The 21,371-nt window shown below is 41.9% G+C and overlaps 1 protein-coding gene across 2 annotated transcripts; it reads right to left on the bottom strand.

The window, feature by feature from the left end:
* Window positions 1-703: 703 nt before the first annotated feature.
* LOC112227732 (protein phosphatase 1 regulatory subunit 16A-like) lies at window positions 704-17,656 on the bottom strand. Of its 2 annotated transcripts, none has more exons than XM_024392566.2 (12): window positions 17,503-17,656; window positions 8,113-8,182; window positions 6,818-7,911; window positions 5,797-5,867; window positions 4,966-5,111; window positions 4,487-4,590; window positions 4,145-4,269; window positions 3,548-3,673; window positions 3,159-3,234; window positions 2,826-2,955; window positions 2,506-2,668; window positions 704-2,368 (listed from the first exon to the last, which is right to left on the bottom strand). In XM_024392566.2, the coding sequence occupies exons 3-12, from the start codon at window positions 7,068-7,070 to the stop codon at window positions 1,886-1,888; spliced, it is 1,677 nt and encodes a 558-aa protein (XP_024248334.1). In that variant the 5' UTR covers window positions 7,071-7,911; window positions 8,113-8,182; window positions 17,503-17,656; the 3' UTR covers window positions 704-1,885. The 2 variants fall into 2 exon arrangements, with proteins under 2 accessions (XP_024248334.1, XP_024248335.1); XM_024392567.2 differs by having other exon boundaries at window positions 8,113-8,178; window positions 17,503-17,654.
* Between the last annotated feature and the right edge of the window lie 3,715 nt (window positions 17,657-21,371).

The following is a 21,371-nucleotide window of genomic DNA, read 5'->3' as shown; positions in this document are numbered from 1 at the left end:
ACGGAACACCGGAAGAACTATCACTGTGAATCATTGTAGTTTGTGTGTGAAATAATCCTGTAAGGGATGGGTTGCCAAATTGTGTTGACACAAAAATGAAATGTCATTAATACCACAGAGTGTACAAGACATTAGGAACACCTTTAATATTGAGTTGCACCCCCTTTTGCCCTCAGAACAGCCTCAATTTGTCAGGGCATGGACTCTACAGGGTGTCAAAAGCGTTCCACACAGATGCTGGCCCATGTTGACGCCAATGCGGTCCACAATTGTGTCCTTTGGGTGTTGGACCAGTCTTGATACACAAGGGAAACTGTTGAACGTGAAACCCAGCAGTGTTGCAGTTCTTGACACACTAACCGGTGCGTCTGGCACTTACTACCATACCCCGTTCAAAGGCACTTAAATATCATCTTGCCCATTCACCCTCTGAATAGCACACATACACAAGCCATGTCTCAAGGCTTAAAAATCCTTATTTTACCCATCTCCTCCCCTTCATATACACTGACTGAAGTGGATTTAACAAGTGACATCAATAATGGATCATAGCCTTTACCTGGATTCACCTGGTCAGTCCAAGTCATGGAAAGAGCACGTGTTCCTAATGTTTTGTACACTGTGTACATCCCTATTCACAGCATAGAAATAGTTTAAATAGAAATGCCTATAAGAAGTCATTTTATCCTGAGGTGGGACAAACACCATGACAAAAACACAATTTATATTAATTTGAATATTAGATAATCTCTTACAATCATTTAGAAAACAAAACCCTTGTTTACAAATTTCACCGTAGAAAATGTAGGTTCTTAGTGCACTGGAACAGTATGTTGATTTACGAACAAAAAAAAACAATTTTGAGAACAGTGCTGAATGCTGATCAGTAGAAAGGCAGGGAAATAGCACTTGTCTACACGTGTGTAAATTTGATGCAAATTCAAACCAACAAGAAAGAAACCATCATCTACAAACACTCCCACTTCTGTACCCTGTCAACAGACAGACTGGTGTGAGTGTGTATAGAAAACAAATAACACCAACAAATGCCATTATTATGTACCCTTTTGTAACAATCACTCTCGATCCTAATCTCTCCTTCTCTTAAATCCATTTACTGTGCATATCTCAAATCATGCTCAGTCAATCATGAGTAGAAAAGTATCATTCATTGGTCCGATTTTCAGCTTGAAAAAAATAAAGTAAAATAATCAGCTTTGGTTCATTCACGCTTCTCTAGCCCCTTTCTGCTTTAAATGAGCAAATCTTATTCACTTAAGTCAGATGGCCAGTTCATATATAATATGCTTGATATGAGAAAACACTCTTTTGATTGAATTGCCTCAAACAAACATGGAAAAAAGGGATTAAACAAAAGAAAGTACTCCGTGCTATTGAAGGAGTAATACTGGAATCTGTAGTTCTCTTAGAAGCCACCAGGTGGGCACATAAGGTCTCTCTCTATATGAGGTCCATAGATATGCAGAGCAATATCCATGTATGTAAATCTATGACTCTGGCCACACCCTTATCAACAGAGGAACGTTAAGTGCTCATATATTGGAAAATGTTTTACATTCCCTCCATTAGATAAATCTTGTTTTAGACATTTCAGGAAGGAGGGCTAAAAATAAATCCGTGCAAGAAGATGGAATGTATAACCACATTGACCAAAATGGAGAGTAGATCAAACAATCAATATCATGTAATTGATGGAAGTAGGCGCTTAACGGAACCAAATAATAAACTTAGAATAAATCCAACTGCAATGAATCCTTAAAAGTATATCTGGTCGTCACCGTAGCGTTTTGAAATCATTTTTGATTGTTACACATCGCCCACTTTAATTTCCAGTCAGGCAGTGGGTGTTTAGAAGTGTTTGTCCCTACATGAGTCCACAGCAGGGCTCCTTGGTGTTGTTGGAGGTGTCCTCCTCTGGGGCTTGTAGTTTGAGCAGGGGCGGGTCCCCGCTGGCTGGGGTGAAGTACACAGTGCTGGGGGAGGCCACTTCTGTGCTGTGTGTCTCCTGGGCGGCTCCGGACGGGGTCACATCCTGCAGAGGGGCGGGAGAAGGGGGTATCTCCTCTGGAGGGGGTGGGGCTGGGTACTTGTTGAGCTTGGCTGCGGCCCGCTGGCGTTTCAGGTCCGCTAGTGTCTGGTGGGATTTCTCCCGGGTCATGCTGTCCCCTGCCTCCCCGGTCCCCGAGGCAGGGCTCAGCTGGTAAGAGGCGCTGCGGTCCATCCGGCCTCCGCTCCACTGCTCCCCTGGGACTGACACCGACAGGGCCAGGGGAATCCCACCGTTCCCCAGATTGAACTTCCTCTCCCCTCCCTCGTCATTCTCCACCCTCGACATGGCACCTGCAGCCTGAGAGAGCCAGCGCAAGAGAGTTAATATGACACATTCACCTATCAACCATATAATCTATTCTCAGTGTTAATTGAACATGGTAGAAGTTTGTCCTGGTGTTGTTGCTATGACAGGAGTAATACAGTACCACTCACCATGGCAACATGCTGGTGGAGCTCGTTGTCAGTCTGTCTGTCCTCGTCGTCGTCCTGCGGCTCGGCTTGCCGGCCTCTCTCCTGCCACACCATGGCCTCCTTGTGGTGCTCCCGCCGGTACAGGCTGGAACGCTCATTGATGCTCACACGCCGCACCACCTTACTGCTCAGACAGGGGACGACAGAGAGAGATACTGTAGATACAGCTACAAGCTGGAGAGAGTGACCGTAGTTTGAGGGTTTTACATGTGTCTAAACAAAACCATTATCCTATCCCCTCAATTCTTGAACTAATCCTCTCTCTTGTCCCCCCCCCTCACCCTCTGCTGCCTGTGCTGGAGGCTCGTTTCTGCAAGGTGCCCTTGTGTCGGTCCCGACTCTTCATGATGGCATCGTGTTTGTGCTTCAGCTCCATCAGCTTGGCTCTCACCTCCTCATCCGCACACACATCTGCCACGGACAGAAAACACAACAGGGTCAGGACATGTCATCCTCATTCAGGATTTCATTCCCTCTGATACACGTTTATGCTGTGTCTGGACAACAATTATCTACCAAGACAACAGTAAGTTAATCTATACTGTCCAATCCTTTTCTGTCATTGCCCTTCACATCTACACAGTCTCTGATTGGGTTGATAGTTGTGTTCTTACCCAGTGGCGTCTCTTCCAGAACGGACTTGGTGTTGAGACTGGCCCCATGAGCCACCAGCAGCTCCACCATCTGGACCTGGGGAAACAAGACACACCAGCATGTTCAGGTTTGTCAGGCAATACAGCCATTTAGCATAGCATGGCATATTTTACATTTTAGTCATTTAGAGGACGCTCTTATCCTGAACAGGAGCAATTAGGGTTAAGTGCCTTGCTCAAGGGCACATCAACATATTTTTCACCTAGTCAGCTCGGGGATTCAAACCAGCGACATTTCGGTTACTGGCCCAATGCTCTTAACCGCTAGGCTACCTGCCGCCCATAGCATGACAGTTGAGAAAGGGGGACGTAGCTTCTTTCTAAACTGTTCTGAGTGCGGCAATACTGACCTGTCCCCAGCAGGAGGCGGCATGGAGTGGTGTCCAGCCGTCTGAGTCCTTCTCCTCCACTTTGGCCTGGTGCTCCAACAACAGCTCCCCTACCAACAGGTAGCCGTTAGCCGCCGCTAAGTGCAGCTGGATGTGAAGTGAGACAGAGGACAGATTGTTACACGGTCAACCTTTTATACCAGTGGTGAGGTGAATCTATGGATTATAATATGAGACTAGAAGTTCAAACCTTAGTGCCGTTTGTCAGTCATGTGAACCTTAGTGCCGTTTGTCAGTCATGTGAACCTTAGTGCCGTTTGTCAGTCATGTGAACCTTAGTGCCGTTTGTCAGTCATGTGAACCTTAGTGCCGTTTGTCAGTCATGTGAACCTTAGTGCCGTTTGTCAGTAATGTATTTGAACAGTTATTCCCAACCAAGTGTGTTTTCAGGTGTATTTTAAGGTTTACAGGGGGGGTATTCAAAATCCTACCCTACAAGGTCCAGAGTACTTCTGGTTTTATTAAATTGCACCCACCTGTTGTCCCAGGTCTACAATCAGTCCCTGATTAGAGGGGAAGATAAACATTTTAAAAAACAAACAGATTACAGTGTCTCACCAGTGTGGCCCCATTGTCATCCTGAGCGTTCAGGTCCGCACCACTCTGGACCAGCGCTCGAAGGTCCGTCAGCATCTCCATCTCCTTAGCCCCACGACACTGGTTTATACGGTCCTGGGTTATACCTGCACAGGCACACAGGAAGTCAACACAAGACCATTTGACTAGGACCGATTTTTAGTAAGGGTCATGGTGGGGATCGCAACTGGGAAGAGAAGGGCTAGGTAGCTAAGGATGAAGGCTCAAGGCTGTAGTCATGGCATGAGAATGATTGGGAGTAGTTGGAAATGCAAATAGAGGATAAGGTGTGGAGAAGGAGAGGATGTCGAGTTGGGTTCTGACCCTGCTCTGCCATGACCATCTCTAGCAGCTCCAGCGTGGCCTCGTCCTCACAAAGGTCATAGGGCATGTTGCCATCAGCGTTGACCGCCAGCATCTCTGCACCACTGGACACAGACAAGGAGAACGTTACATCAGGAGACAGGGACTCATTACACCAGTGGCACATGCATCACCGTCACATGTAGCTGCAGTACAGTATATTCATTGACACACAGTGGTAATTTACTGTAGTAAATGATAAGGATATCCTAGAATTGTAACCATATGTTTATATGATACGATAGTGCCTATGAAGAAAGGCTAAGAATAGATTTTGGGGAAGTTCAACCAGAGGGCCGTGTCCAAACTCATACTTAGTTACTCAAACTTATTTTTCCAAGTCTAAGTGAAGTAGTACATTGTAACTGTGTGTACATTTCTGTGACCAGCAGTACAGCGAGAGAATGTGTCACGTTGAAGGGTTTCTAAATGTGACTCACGACTGCACCAGGAGCTGCACCAGGGCTGTGTGTCCACAGGTGGCAGCAGCGTGGAGCGGCGTCCACAGCTCACTGTCACAGGCGTTCACACTGGCCCCGGCGTCCAACAGACACTGTACCAGCTCCACAAAGTCATCAATGCAGCACTGCAGGGGGGGCAGACAGACAGACAAACCAATGAATACATGCTCACCTACAGTGTTCTACCATCAGTAAGTCAGCTGCAGTGTAAGCTGAATTTGCATAGGCCCAGGCCTCCAGTCATTTACTAAGTAACACACATTCACTTTTTTCAAAGGGAAGAAATAATTATAGATAGTACTTACAAAGAGAACACTGTTCTCTCTAGTGACACTCATGTGTTGACAGTGTGTGTTAATGTGTATATGTAGGGTCTGTGTCATTTTGACTTCTAAAGAGAGCAGTGTTGTTTCTTGGTGGTGTTCGTAGAACTTTCCAAACAACACAGCAGTGCTATGAAGGGAAGCATAACTAAACGTATCCTCCCCAATGGTCTAGGAATGTAAGCAAGAGCCTTGGTCCAGAGCAGCAGTTACATGTCTAGCCCTAGAAGCAATGTGAAAACGCTCTACAGTGTTTACATAAACTGTGATGTTAGTTAGACAAAACAGACAGATAGACACAACAGACAGTACTTACAGTTCTGAGAGCTGACAACACAAAACAATGCACACACAGGCTGACCTGTTGGTTGTGGGTGGTCACAACTGTCTGTACCTGGTGTGTGTGTGCGTGTGTTCGAGTGTGTGTGTGTATGTGTTTAAGAGTATGTGTTTAAGAGTATGTGTGTGTGTGTGTGTGTGTGTGTACCTGGTGCAGGGCAGTGAGTCCGTCCTCGTTGTACAGATCTGGACTGACTCCACCGTTCAGCAGCTCCCTGACTGCAGAGACACACAATCACAACAGCGTGGCCGTTACTCACTAAGCTATGCTACGAATCCTAACTTCAGATAGCCTCTGCTCTTGTAATGCAGGCAAAAGTTAGTTACGAGTGACCACTATAATTAACCATAATCATGTGTGGAAACAATAGCACCATTGAAACCAAATGCCTGGTCTGACAAGTTTAGAAGTATGACGCGTCTCACAAAAAATATGCATGAATCATTTCCTATACACAAGTACAACTTTTAACAATTTCCATTGAACATTTTACAAAAACACATTTACTTGAGGAACAGTGCCGATGCAAAGTTAGGTAACAGAATGACAGCACAAACAGTCATTCTGTTAACAATCATTGTTTTTTGTTTAACATACATTTTAAAGTGAAAAATCAAAGTCTCAGCATCACTGTTATTGTGGAATTGCCCTTGTGTTTATAGAGTAGCTGTACTGTGTAATTCATGCTAGGCTACTTGGAAGAACAGCAACCATAACAACAACAGTGAGGGTTATTTAAGGCCCTAGGAGGTGTGCTATATGGCCAATATACCACAGCTAAAGGCTGTTCTTAATCACGACGCAAAGCAGAGTGCCTGGACACAGACCTTAGACGTGGTATATTGGCCATATATCACAAACCCTGAGGTGCCTTATTGCTATTATAAACTGGTTATTAGAGCAGTAGAAATACATGTTGTCATACCTGTGGAATACGGTCTGATATACCACGGCTTTCAGCCAATCAGCATTCAGGGCTGGACCCACCCAGTTTATAAAGTGGGATAACCTCTATGGCTGGTTTCCCAGACATGGATTAGCCTAAGCTTAGTCCAGGTCTAAAACACACTTTTAATAGTGATTCTCCATTGAGCATGTTTTTTATTCCAGGACTAGTCGTTATCTGTGTCCGGGAAACCAGCCCATAGTAGTGTGCTGACTGACTCACCTTCCTCCAGGTCATTGCGGGCTGCAGCCTCCAGAAGGGTGATGTTGTTGGGGAAGACCACCCTGCGCGTGCGCCCCTTGTTCTTGTCCACTTTCTGTCCGGTCTTGCCCCCGCCACGGGCCGTGTCCTTGTCCATCTGGGCCCAGCCCTTCAGCTGCTGGGCGCGCCGCTTCTGGGCGTGCTTCAGGCGCTCCGTGGCACTCAGACGCCCAACCGTGGCCATCTCACCGAGCAGCTCGCCGTGCTCCGCCATGCCACACCACCGCCCACCTCAGACTTCCTACACCTCCCGTTTCACTGTTCTGATCTGGTTCTGGGATTTATCAGTTGAAAGTGAACACAAAAATAATCAAAGCTGCTGGAAGGTCAGGTGGCAGACATCTCCAAGGTGTAAAGGTCCAAGTCGGTATTCTTTGTGTGAGTAACAGAGAATCAGAGAATTCTCTTCCATGGGCTTATATGCTTTAAAGACTATGTATGGAAATTCAAGACCTGAGAACCAACTGGTTCTTACTCTAGATCTTTATGGAACATCTCCTGCTGGAACAGATCCATCCAGATTACTGAACCACGTCTCTGTCCTTAAATCCTGTGTTCCTTCCTGTATTCCTCTGGGTTGGAGGGAGGGAGACCGAAACAGTGACACTACTTCGCCTCTGCCCCCGTCAGTGCCAGCAATGCAACCATTGATGGTTAGGCCTACACTCTCTGGGAAGTGGACCCAACACACAAGTCCCCGGGTGGGAGTCCATACTGAGAGCTGTGGTGCAAACCTTGAAGTGAAGTGGTTACTTAGAGTACAAACTCAGCATCTAAGAGGAACCAGGTCACATTGTTCAATGTGATAATAAAATATAAACAGAGATTTGGACTAATACTGCATAGAGCTTGTTTTTAGAGTGCAGTAGTATGAGAGAATGTAAGGGCAGGGGTTGGTCAGAGGTGGGGGATGCATGGGGATTGGATCACTTCTAGTCCTGTAATAGGCCACTGCAGGTGGTGCTTCGGGAACCAGGAAGAGTCAGGCATCAAAGCGTCTCAAGAATCCATTGTGCTTCTTAGAATACAGAACATTCTACTCCCTCCCCTGACACCTGCAAACAGAAAGAGAAAGGGGGATACCTGGTCAGTTGAACAACTGAATGCATTCAACTGAAAATGTGTCTTCCGCATTTAACCCAACCCCTCTGAATCAGAGAGGTGCGGGGGGGCTGCCATAATCAACATCCACGCCATCGGGTGGAACAGTGGGTTAACTGTCTTGCTCAGGGGGCAGAACGACAGATGATTTTTACCTTGTCAGCTTGGGGATTCGATCCAACAACCTTTCGTTTAGTGGTCCAACGCTCTTACCCGCCAGGCTACCTGACAGAGGGAGAGAGTGTGTGTGAGTGTGATATTCAGAGAGAGAGAGAGCCCTGTTACAGTAATGTACACAACCTGCCCTCCTAAGCCTGTTATCTGGAAGCTGTACACTCCTTATCCTCCGCTCTTCACTCCCACTCCTCTATCCCAGGGAAACCGGAGATGGGACGCCTTTCATTAATGATTGACACCCTGCCTGCCCTGCGTATGCCCCCTCAACTTCAGCACAGCACGCTCTGTGGTTGGTTAGTGTAAGAGAACGGATCAGGAAGGGATTCTGTAGGTTGTTAATTAGTCAGGCTGTAGTACTAGTAACTAGACAATGGTTTGGGTGCTAAGTGCTAGGCTAGCAGTGGCCCTCCTGGCTGTCACCAAGCCCTCTGTCCCTCCCTTCCCATTTATCCAGGTAAGTAACATCTCACACCAGCCACTCTTTCCAGGCACCTCATCCATTATTTAGCCTGGCCTGTGAGTCGCTGAGAGGAAGGTCAACTAGACACACTCAGGGAGATAGAGAGAGCAGTTGCTTACGGGCAGGCCCAGACGGAGACCACTCAAGTCACAGAGGCCTAACAGAGGGGACCAGGTCTGGGACTGGAGAAAGACATCAAATATCTTGTAACATAGACAGGAAAGATGGCATCACAAACACATGGCACTTTTGGCTACATTCAAGTATACCTATGGTGAAACTACAGAGACCACTGTGTTGTGACCTTACTGCAGCCTACAGCAGTGGTAATCAATGTCGGGGTCGCGACAAACTGCAGTGGGGTCGCCAACATTTAAAACAAATTAATGAGACAATATACAATTGTTAATGAGAAAGATAATTAGAAAAATTTATTGATTTCTTTTCATTTTGATAAGAAATTAACATGTAATGAATTTAAGTTTATTTGTTGATGTAAAAATCTAAATGTACCAATTAAGGTTGTCATTAGATTTGGGATGGGGGCCGCGATTAATTCTTGGGGGGGGTAAAATAAAAATAAAAAGTGGCCCACTGAAAAAGTTGGAAAACAACTGGCCTACAGCATAATCTTTTCATAATTGTCATTCCCAAGTCTTGAATGAATAGACCTGCTTTAGGGACACTTCTGTCACTATGGCTTCAAACTATATTTAGGATGACCTTTCCTTTGTCAGTGCCCAGACCACAATGTAAGGATTTCCTTGGATTCAAATCAGAATGTTTATCCTACACACCCGCACACACTAACAAAGTGGCACAGAGTATACCAGTATTCCTATTAAAATATAATGAGGCCCTACTGCAATATAGAGGCCAGGGCCACACCTTGCTTGATCCACAATCACAGAGAACTGAACTTTGTTCCTAAACAAGACCTAGCTACAGAGACACCAAGCAGCCATAAACAGACAGACACCTGCTGCTGACACACAGGCTGTCGATGTCTAGTGTGTTCACACTCCACGGAACAGCTTGTAATCAGTGCACAAAAAGAAACCGGAGGGATGGTGCCCGGTTTCCACTACTGTAAACACAGAAAGAGAATAATCCTTATTTACAGACTCTTAAAGTGATGCTCTAGAACTTTGTATAATTTTAGCCAGTAGTGTTGAAAGTGGTGCTCACAAGCCAAAATGGGTACTTGTTTTTTGTGTACCACATCATCTAATTGTGTACTACGTCATCCATTTTGTATGATATGTTACAAATCCGATTTGTAAAATATGTTACGAATTTGTTGTGCTTAAGATCCCAGACTCCATCTTTAAAGATGGAATCTGCAGTAGGTGCCCCACCACCGTTGTTTTTGCTGCCGCATTATGGTAAAAAAAAATATATTTTTTTAAAAATGGTGCTCTGCTATCAAGAGTGCAATGAAAAAAGTGTTGTTTTCAGTAACTTCTTTGTTGTAATATCACAAATGGACGTGACAATTTCAGCATTAAGGATTCCAGCTTTAAGGAGATTTGGGAAGAAGATCCCCACAATCCCTTTAGGATCAGCACAGAAGAACTAAACACTTCAGGTAAATCATAATGCTTAAAATAAAATTAAAAAAGAGCACAAATCAGCACGTGACATCTTATTCAACACCACCAATAGCCAATAGCTAGGCCTATATTTTAATGTACTTCTCTCATCAGAATGTAACAAAAGGGATGAAGTGATGACACAGAGAACTACTGGTCTGTATGCGTTTGTCCTCTGAATCACAGATCATTGGCCGACCTCACTTGGAACACACAACTCCATGGGACTCAGGGACATAATAGCTTTCTATGCATGCCTGTGTTGAAAAGTCGTGAGCCTGTCCAGTTGCAGTGTGTTCAGCGTGAGTGTGACAGAAGTGATATGGGATGTCGTAGCAGTAGGCTACATCTTTGTACGTAAAGATGGCTTAATCACAAAACCTCTAACTTCCGCTTCCTGCCTAATCTCATTGTCTTTGGCTGACAGTCCTCCCAGTAATGCTGTCAATCACCAAGGATATAAACACCACCACTATATCTTAAGACCATTAGTGACCATGAAACCTAGCCTATTTAAAATCACACTTGAACAATGGCAATGAAACCTACACAAAGGGTCTCCTTTCACCCTGAATAGCCAGTAGAATACACCTAGATCTCAACTTATGATAACAATAAAAAAAGAGATCATGCTCATATTTCTGTGAATATACTGTGCCTGGTGTCTCAAAGGTCATTTTGAAAGTGATAGCTGAATTACATAACCAAACATTGATATGAACTCAGGGCTCTGCCTGGGGTCAGGAAACATGTTGGCGCCTATGGATCAACTTATGACCCTTTGTGTACACAAGGTTGAGGCGGATGGAAGACATCCTTTATAGAGCGAGTCACAGAGTGAGTTTTAGGCCGGAAGGACATCCTTGCCCGTCTGTTGCAGTTCAAATGCGAAACATAAAGCACACCAAGTCACAGCCAGGCAGTCGAACAGCGAGTAAGTCTGGAACAGAAGCAGATCAGTATGTGTACTTTAGCCCAGCACCGACTGGCACAGTGGCCCACAGCGAGGTTTAGCACAATAACAGCCACTGTGCCTCCTCAACTCAGAGAACCTCTCTGCCCTGTAAAGGCATCCACATGCTTCCCACCTGAAACAGTTCGGTAGAGTTTGTGCATATATTAGGACAACATTTTGTTACGTTTTTGTTTTGGACTTTGGTGAGGGTTTCTTCGGCTGTTCTGGCACACAAAACAAATTCTGAAGGCAAGCCGAAGTTCGGAGCTGAAGTCTACGCCCCTTCGTCGGTGATTGGTCAACAGTAGCGATTCTTCAATAAAGTCTTTGTTGTCATTCAACGAGAGACGACGCGTTTTCACGCACATTTTTTCATTTGACAAATACTGCACCAAACATCTTTGTTAGATGTAAAATCTCTTTAGTTAAAAACGTCAAAAATAATGTAATTTCTTGAGTCATCTTATTTTGACTGACACTCCCTTCACAGAACAGAGCCAACTGGCTGTGAAGTATCTCGTACATCTTGTTTCTTGGCAATTTCTCACATGGAGTAGCCTTAATTTCTCAGAACAAGAACAGACTGAAGAGTTTCAGAAGAAAGTTCTTTGTTTCTAGCCATTTGGAGCCTGTAATCAAACCCACAAATGCTGATGCTCCAGATACTCAACTAGTCTAAAAGGCAAGTTTTATTGCTTCTTTAAAATCAAAATCAAATCAAATTTTATTTGTCACATACACATGGTTAGCAGATGTTAATGCGAGTGTAGCGAAATGCTTGTGCTTCTAGTTCCGACAATGCAGTAATAACCAACAAGTAATCTAACTAACAATTCCAAAACTACTGTCTTATACACAGTGTAAGGGGATAAAGAATATGTACATAAGGATATATGAATGAGTGATGGTACAGAGCAGCATAGGCAAGATACAGTAGCTGATATCGAGTACAGTATATACATATATGAGTATGTAAACAAAGTGGCATAGTTAAAGTGGCTAGTGATACATGTATTACATAAGGATGCAGTCGATGATATAGAGTACAGTATATATGTATGCATATGAGATGAATAATGTAGGGTATGTAAACATTATATAAGGTAGCATTGTTTAAAGTGGCTAGTGATATATTTACATCATTTCCCATCAATTCCCATTATTAAAGTGGCTGGAGTTGAGTCAGTGTCAGTGTCAGCAAAACAGTTTTAAGCTGTGCTAACATAAATTGCAAAAGTGTTTTCTAATGATCAATTAGCCTTTTAAAATGATAAACTTGAATTAGCTAACACAAAGTGCCATTAGAACACAGGAGTGATGGTTGCTGATAATGGGCCTCTGTACACATGTACACATGTAGATATTCCACTAAAAATCAGCCATTTCCAGCTACAATAGTCATTTACAACATTAACCATGTCTAAACTGTATTTCTGATCAATTTGATGTTATTTTAATGGACCAAAAAAATGTGCTTTTCTTTCAAAAACAAGGACATTTCTAAGTGACCCCAAACTTTTGAACGGTAGTATGTATGTATGTATATATGTATATAAACACATACACACACATATATACATACAGCCGTTGTCGGGTTATGACTGAAGTAGGCAATTTAACATAGAAGTAATGGGAGTACCCTACCTCGCCGTGTGTACATATGCTGCCTCTCGGCTACAGTTAATTCTAAGCCGAACTTTACCGCAATCATGACTAGTTTGATTCGTGGAAATAAAAGTAGAGGCTTTGTCAACCATAAATACCTTTCATATATAAAGAAAAGTCTGCAAAAAGTTGGTGGGATGCTGAATTTGGCAGAAAAAAACACCTTGGTGTTTAGTGTGTGTGATGGCTGAGTGGCTATTAATACAGTCGATAGAGGAGGGAAGATTAAATCAGGGATCATTTACTGGTAGACTGGGAGGAACGCTCTCTCCTCTATCTCAGTTAATTTAGGCAACTGGGCATATTTCAATAGATAGTAAAACCTACTGTACTCTGGCAGCAATCAGATTACAGTTTATCATACATTTTTTTATGGGCATACCACTTGGTAGGCCTACTGAAGTTTTCACGTCACCCTAACCATACCCAGTATACAGGGACACATGTATAAATGCAACATGTAAAGTGTTGGTCCCTTTTCTCATGAGCTGAAATTAAAGGTCCCATAAATGTTCCACACACACAAAAAGCTTATTTCTCTCAAATATTGTGTACAAATTTGTTTCCATCCCTGTTAGTGAGCATTTCTCCTTTGACAAGATAATCCATCCACCCGACAGGCACGGCATATCAAGAAGCTGATTAAAAAGCATTATCATTACATAGGTGCACCTTTTGCCCAGGACAATAAAAGGCCACTCTAAAATGTGCAGTTTTGTCAAACAACACAATGCCACAGATGTCTCAAGTTGAGGAAGTGTGCAATTGGCATGCTGACTGCAAGAATGTCCAACAGAGCAGATGTAAGAGAATTTAATGTTAATTTCTCCACCATAAGCCACCTACAACGTCCTTTTGGAGAATTTGGCAGTACGTCAAACTGGCCTCACAACCGCATACCACATGGTGTGTGTGGGGGGGGGTAGGAGTATTTTTGTCTGTAATAAAGCCCTTTTGTGGGTAAAAACTCATTCTGACTGTCTGGACCTGGCTCCCCAGTGGGTGGACCTGGCTCCCAAGTGGGTTGGGCCTATGCCCTCCCAGGACCACCCATGGCTGCGCCCCTGCCCAGTCATGCGAAATCAATAGATTCTGGCCCAATGATTTTATTTCAATTGACTTATTTCCTTCTATGAAGTGTAGCTTAGTAACATCTTTTAAATTGTTGCATGTTGCGTTTATATTTTTCTTCAGTATATTAAAAGCTGGATAGGAATGTTATTTTTCAGGTTGAGCATACACCACACAGAACGCACTGCAACTGCCTCTGCAACGCAATGCTTCAAGGCAAACACAGCGTTTCATTGGAAATGAATGTACTTCTGGTGTACCAAAATGCAATGACGCATTTCTCTGATATCAAATTATATTTCAACAAAATAATGTTGCGGGAATGCTAATCTTATTGGTTTCTAACAGAAACAATTTCATAACAATCTGAGATGGTGGGTGTCGAAATCCTCTTTCTTGTGATTTTTGAGGTGGAACGACCCAGGTTATCGGCTTCTGGGCGGCCTAGTTTGGTCACCTGCGTTCTTCATGCATCATCGGTGTACTTTGAGTTTGGTCGGTAAATGCTTGAAACTGTTTACAGGAGAGCCACCATCAATGAGTCATTGACTCAGTTTGGGCAGGAAGGGCCGGTGGTTCTGTGGAACAAATCACTCAGTGACTGGCCCTCACTATGAATACCCACACATTCATATGTGTTTGGTGTGGTTTAGTCCCCAAGTGAAAAAGCAAATGACTTAATTTGCCTACAAATCATAAAACACATTTGTGCATAAATGAGTTACAGTTTAAGGCCTACAGAGGAAGGTTTTCAGAAGGACTGTTATAGGGCAAACAAAGGGATTACTTCATAACCAATAGGCCTAAGTATTTTGGTGAGACAAAGACAATGTCAAAATATGTTTGAGATCTGATTAAAGCAGCGTTATAGGCGATAAGATTAAATAAAGAAACATAGCCTAAGTTGGTAGTGCTACAGTCAGAATAATAAGCCTAGTTGAACATACCTGTAGGCTACATTTAGGCCTAAATTGTATTTCTGTTCCATCAAAGGACAGAAAGAACCAACCTTGCCTGACAACTCAAACTGAATTCTTCCGCTGCTCTAGCGTTCTCAAATACTTCACTCCGAGACTGCAATCATTGAAGTCATTAGTGGTAAAGTCAAAATGAGGGGTGTTGTACAAAACAAAGCCATCAGCGATTGGAACATCTTTAACCAATCAGAGTATCAAAGCCAATGAAGAATTCTCAAAACCCTGCTATACCCACGTGTGTTCTGGCTCTGGCCCAACCCATCGGTTTCTGGGACCAATCTTCCATTCTAGAAATCATCAGGGAGGTTCATCCAGAATCATTGGGCATGGTGTAGCATTTGGGCGTAGCGTTTTGCCAGAGAAAAGAGTTTGGGTAGCCAGGCAAGAACCAACCCCATGTACACTGTGTCTATGGCTTGTGGCTTTCATGTAGGCTAACAATGCTGAATCAATGGTTGGTGTTATGGAATGATCCTGCCACTTGAACCACTGCCCAGTGGTCTAATCTCCTGTTCAATATTCCTAAAGGCTTTTTTCCATCCCCAGCTTCAATGGGCAATTGGTTTAATGTGCAATTAAAAAGACAAAGCTGAGGAAGAGAGAGATCATTAGGCTATATAGTAGTTAGAGATGGATCAATGACAGCCAGGTTAGTAAAGGCTATACTGTCTGGCTCCTTTGAAGAATGGACATTGTTCCCAATGGTTAGGCCTATATTGATTAAGGCAGAGATAATAGGAGCTAGTATTGTTTATTCAATAGTTGGATAAGACTAGATTAAGTAGGGGTCTCTTTCCTTTCTGTATGAAAACTGTGCTGCTCAGATAAAAGACCTTAAGAACCTTACCCTCGTTCAAAAGAGTCAGCCACTGAGCAAGAGCAGAAGTTTACATAAGCCAGTGTTTGTGCCATGTCACAATGTGGCCTAGGATATTGTGTTCTCAGATCTCCAGAATCTGAGATAGCATACAGTTGTGAGTGCAGCAGCATTGTGTGCGTGCTACTCAAATAAATGTACTAGTTGTAACTAGGGCTGTGACCATTGTGGAATTTGGGGTAATGATTAATTGTCATGCAAATGGCCAAGGTTATTGTCATAAATGTTATTTTTGTTGACATTTTTGTTGTTGTTGCTTGCAATGCATCTCTGACAAATAGCTACGAGAAACCTAATTAATACAACACCGCTTTGGTGACACCCCGGTCTAAAAAACAAATGGTTTTGACTGCTTGGAACTTTTTTAAATTAAGCTGTTCTGCTCGTAAAATGACTACGAACTTGACCAACTTCATGTAAAAATGTAAAACTGCTATTGGATAAATTATATCTACTTGAATATAATGTTGATCCACCCCCCTTCTCCTAAAATTAATATGTATTAAGACAATTTTTTTATCCACGGTCATTGTCCATAATTGTCTGTTATACGATTAATTGTGCCAGCCGTAGTTGTAACTTTTAGATATCTCTAAGCACAATAAGAAATGTGACCTGCTTGCTTCCTCTCTTTCCTAGAAAGATTCTTAATGAAAACAAATAAAATGGAAGTAACCAAATAAATGTAACACGCACCTTAGTGAAGGGACTGCCGCCATATGAATGAGAAAGGCACTTAGCATCTTAAAGCATTGGCATTCTTATAACAAACTCTATGGTTGCTATCCTATTGGTCCTGGACACACACAAAAACACTAACATACAACTCATAAAGTCAGACTTGCAGAAGAACGCACGGCCAAATTCCACCACACAGCTCATAAGTGGCTAAACTCAGAATAAAGACTTACATTCCTATTCGAAAGTAAGGTATTACATGTATGCATCGATCTAGGCTTCTTTACCTGGTACCTAGTGAGCAAAACAACAGTTCTGCACCATATTGATTCATAACACTGAATCATGACCTATTAAAAAATGACCTACTGAAAAATGCAAGTATACTGTTTAATGAATTGAACATGTTAACAACAGTCTACAATCATCTAAGAAGTTGTCCACCAAAAATAACAGGAGATGCTAGATTGCAGTGGTTTTATGGGATAGGTCCATTCTATGAATTAAGTTTCTATGATTGAAATGCCACCTGCCCTGTTTTCAAGAGAATGCCGTGTCTCAAACAATGATTTTATATCATGGTTTATATACATCATTGTTCTCAACCGATGTGTCTGATGACAGACCAATACATTAAAAGCCTTGAATAGTAAGCAAATTCTGCTTCACTGGGTAGATGTTAGCAGATTACTAGCACTCTACAGCCAGGTAACACAGGCGAACTAGCTAGGATGCTTGTTGCCTGGTTTCACTGAATGCGAGTAATTCAGTCAAAAATAGACTATATTATATTCCGGTCACATAACTCTGTAGCTAGCTGCTGAATAAGTTGTGTGATCATAAACAACTATTTTTCTAATATCGCTTATCATAACCTTCTAACATCCAACATGCCCGCTCTATCCGTGACAGCAATCTGTTAGTCATTAACATTTTGTAATGCCAATTAATTAGCAACCACGCTAGCCTGCTAACGTTAGTTTACACAGCTCACTTACCCGTCCTCATTCAGCCCCGGTACAAATTTGCTTTGGGTAACTCAAATGTCAACCTTCAAATGTACTGGAGATTAAAAACAAGACTTGTTGCTTACCTGTGAAGTTAATTCAGTCTGACAGCAGCACAAACTCGTATCCGTGTTCTCAGCCCGACTGAACCCGATCAGCTGTGTTCTGTCCCCAATCCTCCGGGGAAATGCTTTTCCATAACAACCACTGTGCTGTCGTCGAAAGGTGCCCACTAGAGGGAAACATTGCTCAGAGCAAACTCTAGAAATGTAAATGCTGTAAACCGAGTGCAATGTTTACTATGGGACGTAACTGTAATGTATAATGACTCTCACCAAACTATTTGACAACAAAATCCTACGTAAACTTAGTCTCACATTTTCTGACATTTTCCTCTAAAATTCATTCAAAATAACAGCTGTCTGAAAAATACTGCAGCCCACCTGGAGCATCTGCTTATGCTCCATATAATGTACATCTAAATGTATGTTAACAAAAAAATATGGACTCGTCATCAAGGGCAGAACATTTCCCCCAATGACATACACTGTAAAAATATAGCCTACCAAAATAATAAATTGTTGAAGGTTCGTATGAATTCAATCACTTTCTGACTGCACCCCTTTAGATTTTAACGGAACCTTCCAAACATGTTTGGTCATGGTAGAGGTCAGAAAGTTACTTTTTGGAACCGAATGCCAAAACAATGCCAAAACATTCAGGAGAAAGAGGTGCTCAAATTCGACCCATTTTGCATACCCCACACTTACATGAGACTTGCCTGGCTACTCAAACTCCTTGCGCCGGACAAACGCCACGCCCAGGGCCGTTAGTTTCTACTCCTCAATGAAGTATGTAGCGAACATACAGTGCATTCGGAAAGTATTCAGACCCCTTGACTTTTTCCACATGTTGTTGTTACAGCCTTATTCTAAAATGGATTAAATAAAACATTTTCCTCATCAATCTACACACAATACCCCATAATGACAAAGCAAAAACAGGTTTGTGTGTAGATTGATGAGGGGGAAAAACAATTGAATCAATTTTAACAAAACAAAATGGGTAAAAGGTCAAGGGGTCTGAAGACTTTCTGAACGCACTGTAGAGCAGCAGAATAATTCCTTTTGTCGTCAGGCAACCACGACACATCCATGTCTTAATCACTGAGGAAGATTAACGGTTGAGTTTAATACAATTTGAAATCTTAGAAATAGGGTTGTCAAACTATTTTATAATTTCTTGAGAGAAAAAACACAACATTGTAATTCAATCTTCAACGTCAATTGTCAAAAAAGTGTGAACTCAGATTGTTTTGTCATTTTCAGATGTTGTAGCTTAGACCCTATTTTACAATGTCTGAAGTGTTTGTGTTTTGCCCATCATCGGTTGAGAACAATGATGTATATAAACCATTATATATAAATCATTGGTTGAGACACAGCATTCTCTTGAACACAGGGTGGGTGTCATTTCAATAACAGAAACATAATGAATAGAATGGCCCTATCCCCTAAGACCACTGCAATTTAGCTGGTACACTATTGAAATGGACATTTAATTCGATTTTTAAGTTTCAATTACTGCCATAAAGATGGCCACCAGCAGAGGTATAAAATACTTAAGTAAAAATACTTTAAAGTACTATTAACTCGTTTTTTGGGGGTATCTGTACTTTACTATTTATATTTGACAAATTTTACTTTTACTTCACTAACGTTTCTAAATAAAATAATGTACTTTTACTCCATACACTTTCCCTGACACCCAAAAGTACTCGTTACATTTTATATGCTTAAGAGTACTGGAAAATTGTCCAAATCACACACTTCATCAAGAGAACATCCCTGGTCATCCCTACTGCCTCTGTTCTGGTGGACTCACTAAACACAAATGCTTCGTTTGTAAATTATGTATGAGTGTTGGAGTGTGCCCCTGGCTATCCATAAATGTTCAAATCAAGAAAATTGAGCCATCTGGTTTGCTTAATATAAGTCATGTGAAATGATTTATACTTTTACTTTATTTTGATACTTAAGTATATTTTAGCAATTTCATTTACTTTTGATAGTTAAGTATGTTTAAAACCAAATACTTTTAGACTTTTAATCATGTAGTATTTTACTGGGTGACTTTCACTTTAGTAATTTTCTATTAAGGTATCTTTACTTTTACTCAAGTATGAGAATTGGGTACTTTTTCCACCATTGGCCAGCAGTCCACCAACCATCAAATATCAACTTGAATGGCAATGTCTATTCTAATATCTATATTTCTATAATTTCAATAGGTTTTCTATGGAATATTTACAGTTTATTTTAAGACAATGGATATTCCAACTCACGTCAACATTATCTGATGTGTGGACCTCTAACCATCTTTGTGGTAGCATTTGATAGTCAACATTTGTTTTCATTGACATTTTAGTTCATGTATCAGCCAAAACATGACACCCACTCTACTCTGTATTCAAGAGCATGCTGTTTTTCCACCAATGGTGGGCACAACACAAACACGTTTGATGACGCAAAATAAGGTCTCTAAGCTACAACATACACTACCGTTCAAAAGTTTGAGGTCACTTAGAAATGTCATTGTTTTTGAAAGAAAAGCACATTTTTTGTCAATTAAAATAACATCAAATTGAGACATTGTAGACATTGTTAATGTTGTAAATGACTATTGTAGCTGGAAACGGCTGATTTTTAATGGAATATCTACATAGGCGTACAGAGGCCCATTATCAGCAACCATCACTCCTGTGTTCTAATGGCACATTGTGTTAGCTAATCCAAGTTTATAATTTTAAAAGACTAATTGATCATTAGAAAACCCTTTTGCAATTATGTTAACACAGCTGAAAACTGTTGTTCTATTTAAAGAAGCAATAAAACTGGCCTTCTTTAGACTAGTCGAGTATCTGGAGCATCAGCATTTGTGGGTTCAATTACAGGCTCAAAATGGCCAGAAACAAAGAACTTTCTTCTGAAACTCATCAGTCTATTCTTGTTCGGAGAAATGAAGGCTATTCCATGTGAGAAATTGCCAAGAAACTGAAGGTCTCGTACAACGCTGTGTACTACTCCCGTCACAGAACAGCGCAAACTGGCTCTAATCAGAATAGAAAGAGGAGTGGGAGGCCCAGTGCACAACTGAGCAAGAGGACAAGTACGTTAGATTCTCTAGTTTGAGAAACAGACTCCTCACAAGTCCTCAACTGGCAGCTTCATTAAATAGTACCCGCACAACAACAGTGAAGAGGTGACTCCGGGATGCTGGCCTTCTAGGCAACATGAAACAAATCAGAGTTTACTCATTTTTAGATAAGATGTTAAAGGTTAGAAATAAAATATTTTAAAAAACGTTTATCTTTTTAAAGTGATGGTAGGGTGGTGTATGCAAAAAGGCTCCATTTTGAGCTCCTTTATCACCTGAATGTGATTGAAATCATATGGAAAGAACCTGAAACATACCATACAGTGATATGAAGAGTCTCCTACCCTATCAGTGATAAGATATGTTCTTGACGTAAGACAGAGTCTGTGAGCAGGTAATGTGGGGGTAGGTACAGTATGTTATCTTTTACAGCTGTAAAAAGGAAGGGTGTTGTATCTATCAGAGAATGAACATAGCAAGGGCAGGATAATGAAACTGAGAAGGGAGTGATTTAGTTGATAGTTGTCAGATAGTTGCATAAGAATCAAAACATCGTCTGATGTTCATCTAATGAGATTTAGTTAACATGGTCTAGTAAATTTGACCTGAATCAAAACTTTTTTTTAAATGTAGTAGGTCCTGAGCCTAAACTTATTTGATATATAGTAGGGCCTTAATCAAAATGTAGTAGGCCTATTCTGCTTATGTGAGGGGTCCACTGACTGCTCAAGGTAGGTTGAACTGATAGAGAATCCTGGGAAAAGTCCCAGGCGGGGACAATCTGCTGAACTACTAACCT

Source organism: Oncorhynchus tshawytscha, linkage group LG29, assembly GCF_018296145.1.
Source record: "Oncorhynchus tshawytscha isolate Ot180627B linkage group LG29, Otsh_v2.0, whole genome shotgun sequence".
NCBI lineage: Eukaryota > Metazoa > Chordata > Actinopteri > Salmoniformes > Salmonidae > Oncorhynchus > Oncorhynchus tshawytscha.
The sequence above is the reverse complement of the archived record's forward strand: the minus strand, read 5'-3'. Positions and strand labels throughout refer to the sequence as shown.